The following is a 12,658-nucleotide window of genomic DNA, read 5'->3' as shown; positions in this document are numbered from 1 at the left end:
CCAACATTTCTACAGCCTGTATGCTGTCAGTGTAGGGGATGGAAATCACCTAAGATAGCTGTGAAATACTGGGTTACATCTTTGTGAGTTCAGTTCATCCACACAGAGCAGTAAACCTCAGAGCAGCAGCAGCAGCAGGTCAGCTGATCACAGCCTGCACACCAACATCATTTACTGCAGCTCACAATAGAAAGCTGTGATTCATCTCCCCATGCAGAGCCACTACAGCTGATCTTAGGGTTCCTCCACCTTCTGAATCCCACTGTAACCCCTGAGTATCCTCATGTTGGTGTTTAGGTGGAGGCACAGTCACCCTCTACTATGGAGGACACAGAGAACAGAGCTGTGTTTAAATTCCCTTTCACAGATTGTGTCCTACATAACAGATTCAAGCTGAGTGCATTCATTAGAATTAAAATTTAGATTGGAATAACATTTGTATTCTCATGTACTATTTTATATTATTACAATAATATATAATGAGGTTCGGTTTGTTTTACACAAAAATAGCAGGTAGAAACATCCTCCAAAGAACTACTTTTACTTTCTTACTTTGAGTACATTTCAGAGCCTGCACTTTTTTACTTTTACTTAAGTAGAGAAGTTGAACCAGTACTTCGACTTTTACTAAAGTATTTTTTAACATAAGTACTTGTACTTCTACTTAAGTACAGAATGTCAGTACTTTTGCCACCTCTGAGCATCTTAGCTAGTGCTACTGAAGAGGAATAAAGTGAGTAATGTGTTGCTGGTCATTTCAAATGCAATGTTTCTAAATGTTCAACAAATATCAGCAAACACACAAAGTGTCTGCAGATTGTCACACAGTGTGTCTGCTAGCTAAAAGAACAGCTGCTATGTTTTCAGGGAGCGAAAAGAAAATGTAATAACTTCACTCGGATATGAGAAAGATGGAAGAAAGAGGACAGGAGAGAAAGATGAGAGGTTAGATTTAAAGGTAAGGACTGCAAAACAAACTGAGGTACACTAACTTTGTGTAATTCAAAGATTGTATGAAAACACTGCAGTTTAGTGCAGGATAAGCCGGTTAGTTTGCTGTGCTGTATTTACAGTAAAGCTCTGTGTTGGACTGGTGCACAGAGGCTGTGTTCATGGTCAGAGTTACAGGTTACATTAAGCGTAGCAGAGATGAGTTTAAATCTAAACTGATAATGCTTAGATTCATTCACTAAATTCAACATTTATACAACCTGTATGCTGTCAGTGTAGGGGATGTAAATCAGTTAAGATAGCTCTTGAAATACTGGGTTACAGCTTTTGGAATTTAGTTCATCCACACAGAGCAGTAAACCTCAGAGCAGCAGCAGGCCAGCTGATCAAATCTGCACACCAAGAAAATTTAGTGCTCACAATAGAAAATTGTGATTCTTTTCCCCACAGAGTCACTACAACTGATCTTAGGGTTCCTCCAACTGCTGAATCCCACTGTAACCCCTGATTACACTTACTGTATTTTTGTGTTTAAGTGTGGAGGCACAGTAACCCTCTACAATCTAGGCAAATTTCTCTCTCATAGCTTGTGTCCTACATAACAGAGTGCATTCATTAGGATAAAAATTTAGATTGGAATAATGTTTGTATTCTCATGTAATATTATTTTATATTATTATTATATTAATATAGCAGGTTCAGTTAGCTTTACACAAAACATCTGGTAGAAATGTCCTCCAAAGAGCTACTTTTAGTTTCTTAGTTTGAGTAGATCTCAGAGGCTGTTCTTTTACTTGAGTAAAGAAGTTGAATCAGTGCATCAGCCTTTACCAGGATATTTTTGAAGTATTTGTACTTCTACTTACACACAGAATGTCTGTACTTTTGCCACCTCTGGTGTGTTTACCTGTTCTTACACAGTGCCAGAAACTTTTACTTTCAGAAATTGAGACAAAAAACCTCCCCTCATGAGCGATACTATAAACATCCTTTCACATACTTGCAAGAGCTCTAAAAGGGCTGGTTGTGGTTTCCCCCTTATTTCATCACAACCGAGTTTCTACTTTGCAGCTGTTGTTATGATCACCTTGTTGATCTTTCGAACAGTTAATTCAGCAAAAGGGGAGCTGCGAGTGAGGAAAATCTTCTTTGTAGATTAACTTTTCTTTCCCTAAATGCTCCAGAGGTTTTCTTCACATTGTGTTAGTACAGTGTATCACAAAAGTGAGCACACCCCTCACATTTCTGCAGATATTTAAGTATATCTTTCCATGGGACAACATTGACAAAATAACACTTTGACACAATGAAAAGTAGTCTGTGTGCAGCTTATATAACAGTGTAAATTTATTCTTCCCGCAAAATAACTCAATATACAGCCATTAATGTCTAAACCAGCGGCAACAAAAGTGAGTACACCCCTAAGAGACTACACCTGTAAATATCCAAATTGAGCACTGCTTGTCATTTCCCCTCCAAAATGTCATGTGACTCATTAGTGTTACTAGGTCTCAGGGGTGCATAGGGAGCAGGTGTGTTCAATTTTGTAGTACAGCTCTCACACTCTCTCATACTGGTCACTGAAAGTTCAACATGGCACCTCATGGCAAAGAACTCTCTGAGGATCTTAAAAGACGAATTGTTGCGCTACATGAAGATGGCCAAGGCTACAAGAAGATTGCCAACACCCTGAAACTGAGCTGCAGCACAGTGGCCAAGATCATGCAGCGTTTTAAAAGAGCAGGGTCCACTCAGAACAGACCTCGCGTTGGTCGTCCAAAGAAGCTGAGTGCACGTGCTCAGCGTCACATCCAAATGCTGTCTCTGAAAGATAGATGCAGGAGTGCTGTCAGCATTGCTGCAGAGATTGAAGAGGTGGGGGGGTCAGTCTGTCAGTCCTCAGACCATATACTGCACACTATTGGTCTGCATGGCTGTCACCCAGAAGGAAGCCTCTTCTGAAATCTATACACAAGAAAGCCCACAGTTTGCTGAAGACATGTCAACAAAGGACATGGATTACTGGAACCATGTCCTATGGTCTGATGAGACCAAGATTAATTTCTTTGGTTCAGATGGTCTCAAGCATGTGTGGCGGCGATCAGGTGAGGAGTACAAAGATAAGTGTGTCATGCCTACAGTCAAGCATGGTGGTGGGAATGCCATGGTCTGGGGCTGCATGAGTGCAGCAGGTGTTGGAGAGTTACATTTCATTGAGGGACACATGAACTCCAATATATACTGTGAATTAATAAAGCAGAGCATGATCCCCTCCCTCTGGAAACTGGGTCGCAGGGCAGTGTTCCAGCATGATAATGACCCCAAACACACCTCTAAGACAACCACTGCTTATTGAAGAGGCTGACGGTAAAGGTGATGGACTGGCCAAGCATGTCTCCAGACCTAAACCCAATAGAACATCTTTGGGGCATCCTCAAACGGAAGGTGGAGGAGCGTAAAGTCTCGAATATCCACCAGCTCCGTGATGTCATCATGGAGGAGTGGAAAAGCATTCCAGTGGCAACCTGTGAAGCTCTGGTAAACTTCATGCCCAGGAGAGTTAAGGCAGTTCTGGAAAATAATGGTGGCCACACAAAATATTGACACTTCAGGAACTTTCACTAAGGGGTGTACTCACTTTTGTTGCTGCTGGTTTAGACATTAATGGCTGTATATTGAGTTATTTTGAGGGAAGAATAAATTTACACTGTTATATAAGCTGCACACAGACTACTTTTCATTGTGTCAAAGTGTCATTTTGTCAGTGTTGTCCCATTAAAAGATATACTTAAATATCTGCAGACATGTGAGGGGTGTACTCACTTTTGTGATACACTGTAAGTCCTGCAGTTCTGCTGTGTCCCAGTTCTGGTTCCCCCAGGACAGTTTCTTGGGAGTGGTAGTGATGAAGCCAGGTGATGCTGAGTTATGCATAACAGGAAGAAGCAAATCTGTCCATGTAAAAATGTACCAAAAAACAGAGAGCGTGAGAGGAGGGTGCCCATGTATAAACTACATCTTATGCAGAAGGTGCAATTTGAAAAAGTGGAGATTACAAGGTGATGTCAAGGGAGAATGTAGCTAGGCAACATCAGATGGGAGGCTGCAGGATATCCAAAAAGAGGGCAGGAATGAAGGCAGGACCAGGGGTGAAAGTAAGCCGGTACAGTCCGGTACTGCGTACCACTAAAAGATTCTGCGCCGGTACGCAGTACCAGCAAAAGTTGGAGCGGCTGTCTGCTATAAAGCCGTCATTCAGAACCGGTCACGGCTGTACTTTGGGTCAGAATAAATCTGCTAGCAATAAGCAGTCTAAAACACGACCTAATCAGTTAATAAATTGCTTTTTTTTCTCATTTCAAATTGTTTCTGAACTGTTCGTGCTATGCTGGCACCTCAGATCTCTAGCTTCTCTCCCCTCAGAGACCGCAGACAGCCACGTCCCATAAGCGGAACAGATGTAGTGCATTTTATATGGCAGGCTAGACCCTCCTATTTTGATTGACACCTCGTTCGGCTAATCATGTAATTGGCTGCACCAAAATCAACCAAAACGCTACGTGACACCCCCTGGTTATTATTGGCTCTGGAAAACCCATTTCTTAATATGATTGGCCGAATAAGGTGTCAATCAAAATGGGAGGGTCTAGCCTGCCATATAAAATGCACTACATCCCGGAGGACAGGACACGGCCAGTTAACGGACAACAACATGGGTTTTCCATTAGGTGGAATGGCCTTGCCTAACTTCCAATACTCCTATTGGGCAGCGAACATCCGAGGACTGCTTCACTGGCAATATTTTCATTTGGAGACTTCACCTCCAGTCTGGGTGTCCATGGAGTTCATGCTGGAGGTTCTGGAACTTCTCTGTCTGCACTTCTAGGTTCACCTCTTCCTCTTTCCTGTTCAGTTCCCTTCAGTGGTCCAGTGGTTAACCAGTCTCTTAAAATTTGGTCTCAATTCAGGAAAACGCTTGGTCTCCAGGCTTTTCACTTTAAGCCCTATTGCAGCTAATCACCTGTTTGTTTCATCAGCTGGCTTCCGGGTCTGGCATGAGAAAGGAGTGAAGTGCTTTGCGGATTTATATGCGGATGGATATTTTCTCAGTTTCTCTGATCTAACAAAAAATTTGGACTTGCATCCACACATTTTTTCAGGTTTCTGCAGGTCAGGCATTATGTGCAAAGTATGACATCACAATTTCCTCGTAAACCTCCAGAGAATCCTCTCGATGCATTTTTGTCAGTCAATCCTACTTCCAAAGGTGTGTTATCTAAACTTTATAATCTAATTTTCAGCTTGCATTGTCCATCTCTGACTGCTATTAAAACAGTCTGGGAACAAGACTTACAATCCCCAATTTCTGATAATGTGTGGGACTCTGTTTTGGATCAGGTGCATTCATCTTCAATGTGCGCTCGCCACGCACTTTTGCAATTTAAAGTTGTCCATCGTGTACATTTCTCTAAAGCTAAACTGGCACGCATCTACCCAGGTGTGGACCCAACATGTGACAGATGTAAGAGTGCACCTGCGACATTAATCCACATGTTTTGGTCTTGTCCCTTTCTGGCTAATATCGGGAAATCAGTCTTCCATACTTTATCTGAAGTTTTGCTCTGTAAGATTGAGCCGAACCCCTTATCTGCCATCTTTGGAGTTGCCACAGTACTGGATTTACCACGCTACAAACAAAGAATGCTCTCATTTTCATCTTTAATTGCCAGGAGGGCTATCTTATTAAGGTGGAAGGATCCAGCTCCTCCTTCTCATTCACACTGGATAAGGGATATTATATTGTGCATGGACTTCGAAAAGATAAGATTTACTGTCCGAGATCATGAAAATAGATTTCATAAAGTTTGGCGCCCCTTCTTGTCAGTTTATGAGAAATCTACTACTATTGTCTCTGAGTAGCCCCCCCCCCCTCCTTTTTTATTTTTTTTATTTTATTTATTTATTTATTTTTTTTACTTTGAGCAAATGTTATCTTATATCTGTATTGTACTTCAGTTCAGTTTTGTGTGGGTGTGTCTGCTGTCTGGGGTTTTGTTTGTGGGTTAAAATCTGTTAAAATATGATTACTACACATGGCTTTGTATTGTACCAGAGGGCGTAGTTGTTTCAGGTGATTTTGGTGCGGCCAGTTAACAGGTTAAAACGTTCACTGCTACGTTTAATGTCGGTCTGCTTTTTACAAACTCGCTCAATTAAAAGCAAATAGAGATTAACTAAATGTGTTTCATGTTATTCTGCTCAATTTCAACAACACAGCACAGCTCAAAAACACTGCTTATGACCAAAGATTTATATATATATATATATATGTGTGTGTGTGTGTGTGTGTGCTTGTCATAGTACCGGCAAGAATTTAAAATTATTTTTCACCCCTGGGCAGGACCAAAGATTAAATGGTGGAAATTGAAAAAGGAAGAGTGTTGTGCAGATTTCAGAGCGGAGGCAGGCTGTGGGTGTTATTTGGTGAATTCTCTGGATAGACAAAAGGCAACAAAGAGACTCAGTGATCGAATGAGAAAGTAGGACAAGAAAGACAATTCATGAATGTAGTGAAGGAGAAAATGTAGAGAGATAGACTGAGATGCTTGTGCGTAGCAACCCCTAAAGCCAAGAAGAGGAAGAAGAAAAAGAAGAAGTGAAGCGGATGGACAAGGACTAGATGCATTCTTTGCTGCAAATATGCCTAAAATAAATCCAGCTTGGACAGAAATTTGACTAACTTACATACCAGAAAATGACAATGACCTGAACAGGACCTTTTTATTTGTGGGATATCTAACTAATGTCAGCTGTTCCAGTAGATAGCCTTGCTTTGCCCTGACTGTTTTGAAGGCAAGTTTTGTTCTAGATAGTTTAGCTGGTGCTCCATTCTAGCTTGTTGGTCATTAAAGCTCTCTCCCTCTACACTGTCCAGCACTGTCTTTGGTTCTTTTTGAACTCACAGATTCACAAATGACACATGACCAGAGGCATTCATCAGAACAAACAAGGCAAGTGGTGGTTGCCTAGTGAAATATGAAAAACAGACATCCATTAAAACCAAAGTGAAAGAAATCTCTCAACAGCATTCTGTCACTGTTTTGTCCATCTTTTACATTACTACTATCTCGTGGCCACAAATAGCCAGTGTCACAGAAAGCAGACTTGCCTTTGATTTCACTGAAATCCATAGATGTCTTGATGTTATGGGCTTGTCTGTGTCCTAATAAAAAAAAAAAAACTTCAGCTGGTCAAGCTGAGAGGCCAGCAGCTCTTTTCTGGATGCTTGTGCATATGCATTGCTTATAAACCTCAGGTCTTTGACAGGAGACTGATGGGAGATCAGTGTGCTAGACAAGCTGCTGCTGGCTCTGCTCTGCTCTGAGATCAGTCACCATCAGGACATTTGTGGAGACAGAGGTGACATTCTGTGATTATCATCATAACACATGTTGCCTGTTTTCTCTTTTATTTGAAAACACCCCCATCCTCATGCATCTTTGTGCATTCATTCAAATTGTTTTATGTTTGATAATTAAAATGAAGGTTTTAAGCATTTATTTTAAATGAGTGTCCTTGAAGTAGCAACAATTTTTAAAACAATTAAACAGCTGGCTTATATTCAAACACAGAGTAGGGTGAACACATCACAACAAACATCTGCATTTCAATGTGAGAAATTGGACTAATAATTACTAATGTTTAAAGCTACTTTAACACATCACTTGCTGTAAAACAACAAACTGCAGGTTAAAGGTTGAAACGATAAACAAATATACTGTATTGTATTCAAACACAATTTTTCCCACTTTTTGCCTGAAAGCAGGGAAGATAACAATCTGTTGTGGTTTAATGATCTTTGTGCTTTCCCTTTTTCTATTCTAATAAGTGGGACAGGAAGACAAAAGATAGAAATGCAGTGAAGTCCCACATAAGATGTGTTGCTTACATCTGTGAGAGTGAATGTAAGTGTTGATGCCAATTATTTATACGTGCACATACAATGGACTCACAGTTTAGCTAGTATAGAATTAAAATGTATACTTCCCTCAATATTTACTCCAGTTAAAACATTAAGATGTATTGCATGTTGTGATATTAACACCTTGTGTTATGAATTACTAATAACAAAAAAAAAAACAATAAATAAAATAGTTAAATTAAACCTATCTAGCAGTATGCAACTTTACTTAGTAATTAAGTAAATATTTAATCATCTTTCAAAGCATATCATTTGATCAGAGAAATGCACAAATTTGAACTTTTACAAAAAATTTTACCAAATGTTACAAATTGAATCAGAAATGACAGAAAAACTGTTACATAATCCATCCATCCATTCGCTTCCGCACATCCCTGTTAAGGGTCGCGGGGGGCTGGAGCCTATCCCAGCTGTCCATAGGGCGAGAGGCAGGGTACAACCTGAACAGGTCGCCAGCCTGTTGCAGGGCCAACACAGAGGGACAGACGACCTTTCACACTCACATTCATGCTCTCATTCACACCTATGGGCAATTTAGATTAGCCAATTAACCTAACCCAGTAAGTTGCATGTCTTTGGAATGTGGGAGGAAACCGGAGTACCCGGAGGAAACCCCGCAAGCACGGGGAGAACATGCAAACTCCACACAGTTAGAGGGAGAGGCCTGGGCCAAGGTGGAATCGAACCCAGGCCTTCCAGATGGTATTCTAACTGTGAGGCAGCAGTGCTAACCACTGCGCCACCGTGCTGCTGTTACATAATATAAATGTGATATACTACAAAAATATCAAGAAGAGTTTTTAAATATTTTTCTTGACTGCCATCAGAGCACACAACGTTGGACTGCAGCTGGTCTTCCACAGATGTTACACATTGGCATATATTGACTCATCCCAGTCAGTCTGCATGGAAAAACGAGATTATCTGACTCCCTCCTTTCATGCATGCATAGAATGAATGAATGAAGAAAAGTTTACCCACCCCTACGTTGCAATAGACATTATCGTTGCTGTAAACTGCATTGCAGTACACGTCCTCATAGTTCTCTTTCCTGCAGAAAGAATGCAAAATGAAAATGGTTTTCTTTAAAACACACACACAAAATCACATCTCCTTGTATCATATTTAATCATGAGTGTTTTGTTTTGTTTCTTTGAAAACTGAGGTGAAGAATTAAAACCTTTGTGTGGGGGCATAATGAGGGATCTCCACAGGTCTGTCAGTCTTCAGAATAATCAGGTCAGATGTTGGATTCTCTCCTGATCGCCGCCTGCTGACAGAATTTTTTTTATCTTCTTAATTCAGAACATCAGAAAAACCCTTTTCACAACCTCTGAAATTAAATATCAGCAGTCATGAACTTAAAAAATTGAATATCTGCTCTTATACTTGTCACTGTGATGTAAAGTAAGTATGACAGATGTTTTAAAGCTTTTCCAACATGAATGACTTAAACATATGTCTTTGTACAGGCTGTTTGTTTTTCTTTAAATGCCTTATAGTGTGCATAGATACCTTTAATGATAATTCAATTTTGTGTAACAACTCACCATATTTTAACAACTCCCACTACGGTGGCTGTCAAAATAATCAGCAAAATCACACCTGCTCCAGAGGCGATAAAAATAATGTGCATGTTGTCTGTCCAAAAAGAAAAGCATGATGATCATTTTAATTAATTAATTTATTTATGTCATCAAAGTATAGCGTGTTAATAATCTGTGCTTTTTTGTTGAGATTCAAAGTCATTTCTTACCAGTAACAGGTAAAGAGAGTGTGAGGTTAGCATTTCCCAGCATGTTGTTTGCCAGGCAGTGAATGAGCTTGAAGGATCCAAAGTCTGTCTGCAGAGTCCCAGTAGTAACTGAGCTATTTTTTTCTACTTTGGTGCTTTGCAGGACTCTGTCAGCAAGAACAAAGTGAACCATGCTGGGAGGCTTAGACTCTACGATGCACTCACACTTTATAATGCCGTCATATGAAGAGCACTTAGAGGAAGTCTTAATGTCAGGGGCATCTGTAGGGACAGCAAATAGAATTAGGAAATAGTTGTGCTTTTATTAAATATGTTTGAATGAAACAGAAAAATCTGGATTTCTTCTATTTACTTACATAACACACTGAGCTGCACGGGGTTTGATCTGGCTCGTCCTTCCTTGTTGATAGCAGTGCAGTACAGGGCCTCTACTGAGTGTCTGGAGACATTTAACATTGTGTAGGTTTGTCCTTTATACAGCAGAGCACCAGTTTCACTGTGCCACTCATAGCTGCTGACAGGGTTAGCATCACTGGAGCACTTCAGGTTTACAGTTTCGCCTTCATTTACGTCTGACTGGTATTCAACCTTCACATTCACTGGAGCATCTGCACAGACACATTTAGCCGTTTATTTTAGTGTGCAGCATGTTACACAGTGAGTTCACAGGGGAGCTTCTGTTGCATTTAGCACCACATCATGGTGGAGCTAAATTAAAACTTTAGGGAATGATAATTCTCAAAGCTATTTCAAAATGTTGTATTTGATAAAGAGGATCAGACAGAATTTGCTGTTCTTTGTGTCACAAGCAGTGTAAATACCAGACAACTTAATGCTGACTGTGGTGATAATGTAGATGAGTCACGATGACTGTGAATCCTGTGACTGTGACTGAAAGTAGTCCTGCAGAAGTTGCAAAAATTAGACCATAATGAATCTATTTTTATGGATAACACAGCGTCACATTTGGTGCTGAAACAAAATCTAACGTGATATTTCAAATCGTAAAATTTAGCAATTTTTCTGCTTAGGTTTGGTTTTAGATTTCATCTTCATTCAGTTTATTTATGAAAACTCTAAACTGTTTCACATCTTATAAAGGTTTATAGTAGATGAAAGATTTTCTTTTACCCTCAGCATGTATGTATAACTGCACACTTACATTTTACTTTAAGCGTCTTGGATGTTTCCTGGTTCTTTCCCCCATGGTATGTTACTCTGCATTTTAAAGGTTTGTTGTGATCAGTGCGGTTTGAATGAAAGGTCAAAGTAGATGTTGCCATCCACTGGCCATTTTGAAGCTGCTGTGCTTGAAAACGCTGCTCTCCAGAGTGACTCCAGTGGAAAGAAGGTGGATATTTGGGGCAGGAGTGAGACACAGAGCAGGATGCAGACACAGTTTGACCCTCCTTTACCTCCTCTGGCATAGAGAAATCAGTGGGACTTGGGTCACCTGTGTTAATAAGAAGGATCATGAAAATCACAAGTCTACTGTAATGCAACACAGAGAGCACTAAATGTCTTGAGCAGTCTTTTTATGTTTTTTAAATATTTGAATTAACCGCTTACCTTTTTTCATATTAAAAAAGTTTGTTGATAAATTATAAATTAAGTTTTGAAAATTATAACATGAGACTGAGATTACCAACACAGAAATCAAATATATCACTAATACACACTACAAGGAAATAGTGTGTGTGTGTGTGTGGGGGGGGGGGGGGGGGGGGGGGGGTGGGGGGGGGGGGGGGGGGGGGGTGGGGTGTCCTGTTTTGAGCTGTTGTCCACAAAAGAGAGACACAGTTTGGTTTAAAAAAATAACAGGACCAGAGTGGGGGCTTTGTTTGTCATGAATTTATCTTCCCAAGTCTGCACGTTTTCCTAATCAAACTGTAACTTTCAACCTTTTTTCCAGAATTTGATTAAGTGTGATTTTATTGTTCACAGTGTTTACTAATATTTTACTTACCAATCACTGAAATAGAGACTTTGTTATTTGAATAGGAAAAACTGTTGTAGCCTCCAAGTTCAATCCTAAAGTGAAAAGGCCCTCCATCACTTTGTTGAAGATTTTCAATCATCAGAGAACAGTTCTTCTCTGTGACGTCTCCAAGAAGTTGTGTTCGTCTCCTATACTGCTCCAGAATTTTAGATTCAGTTGGATGAAAGATGACGTTATTTCCATCATTGGTCCAAATCCCCGTGAATCTATTGACTGTGGCATGTGGATAGTTGTAGGGCAGGGACACCACACATGAGCTGAGGAGACCTTTAACTGAGGACGGCACTTCAACAGTCCAAGATGATGCTTTTGTTTGATTAACTGTAATAAATTGCACAGGAAAATGAGAACAACCAATGAGAGAAGGACAGCTTCAATGCAGGAAACAAAGTGCACATTCCTCTGAAAACTGCCAAGACCAATAAAGACAAATCATAAGACAGAAAGCAGACTGTTCAGTTCTAGAGTTTGTGAGAATTAAAAATTACAGCTAAATATATACAACTCACCATACCTTTAAAGCAAATGCATATGAAAAACAAGAGCCACTGTAGAGCATTCATCTCTTCTTCAGCACAAATGACAAATATATGTTGTTGCTTTTATTTCCTCGTGGGGAGAAGTGACTTGTTTAGTTTCCATTCTGCTTTTAATACCCACTACATCCACTTTACCACACACACACACACAAAAATCAGTGTTGTTTCTTATGCTGTATAATGGGGAAGCCCATCTTATTAATCACCATTTGTCACATAAAAATAGATTTCCATGATAAAAATGTATCTGATTTAATACATTTGATGGTTTGATGATAGGGACTTTATCAAAGGAGTCTTGGGAGAATAACAGAAAAACTGTTAGGAGATAGGGAACAAGATGAGATTATGAGATAATAAATACTTTATTTTTCAAGTGTTTAGCAAATTGTTTTGTTACAGCAGTTCAAGTCAACGAGGCCTCTTAGACC

The 12,658-nt window shown here is 39.9% G+C and overlaps 1 protein-coding gene across 1 annotated transcript; it reads right to left on the bottom strand.

The window, feature by feature from the left end:
* Positions 1-8,799: 8,799 nt before the first annotated feature.
* On the bottom strand, positions 8,800-12,299 carry LOC115795122 (sialoadhesin-like). Its single transcript, XM_030750921.1, has 9 exons — positions 12,203-12,299; positions 11,656-12,009; positions 10,852-11,142; positions 10,046-10,297; positions 9,690-9,950; positions 9,484-9,574; positions 9,114-9,206; positions 8,921-8,984; positions 8,800-8,835 (listed from the first exon to the last, which is right to left on the bottom strand). The coding sequence occupies exons 1-9, from the start codon at positions 12,249-12,251 to the stop codon at positions 8,800-8,802; spliced, it is 1,491 nt and encodes a 496-aa protein (XP_030606781.1). The 5' UTR covers positions 12,252-12,299.
* Between the last annotated feature and the right edge of the window lie 359 nt (positions 12,300-12,658).

Source organism: Archocentrus centrarchus, chromosome 16 (assembly GCF_007364275.1).
Source record: "Archocentrus centrarchus isolate MPI-CPG fArcCen1 chromosome 16, fArcCen1, whole genome shotgun sequence".
Lineage (NCBI taxonomy): Eukaryota > Metazoa > Chordata > Actinopteri > Cichliformes > Cichlidae > Archocentrus > Archocentrus centrarchus.
The sequence above is the reverse complement of the archived record's forward strand: the minus strand, read 5'-3'. Positions and strand labels throughout refer to the sequence as shown.

Coding starts and splice junctions, on each gene's coding strand:
- LOC115795122 (XM_030750921.1), bottom strand. CDS start 12,251: ATGAATGCTCTACAGTGGCTCTTGTTTTTCATATGCATTTGCTTTAAA. Junction 9,207..9,483: donor GTGGGAGTTGTTAAAATATG/GTGAGTTGTTAC, acceptor AAATTCTGTCAG/CAGGCGGCGATCAGGAGAGA. Junction 8,985..9,113: donor CATTATGCCCCCACACAAAG/GTTTTAATTCTT, acceptor TTCTTTCTGCAG/GAAAGAGAACTATGAGGACG.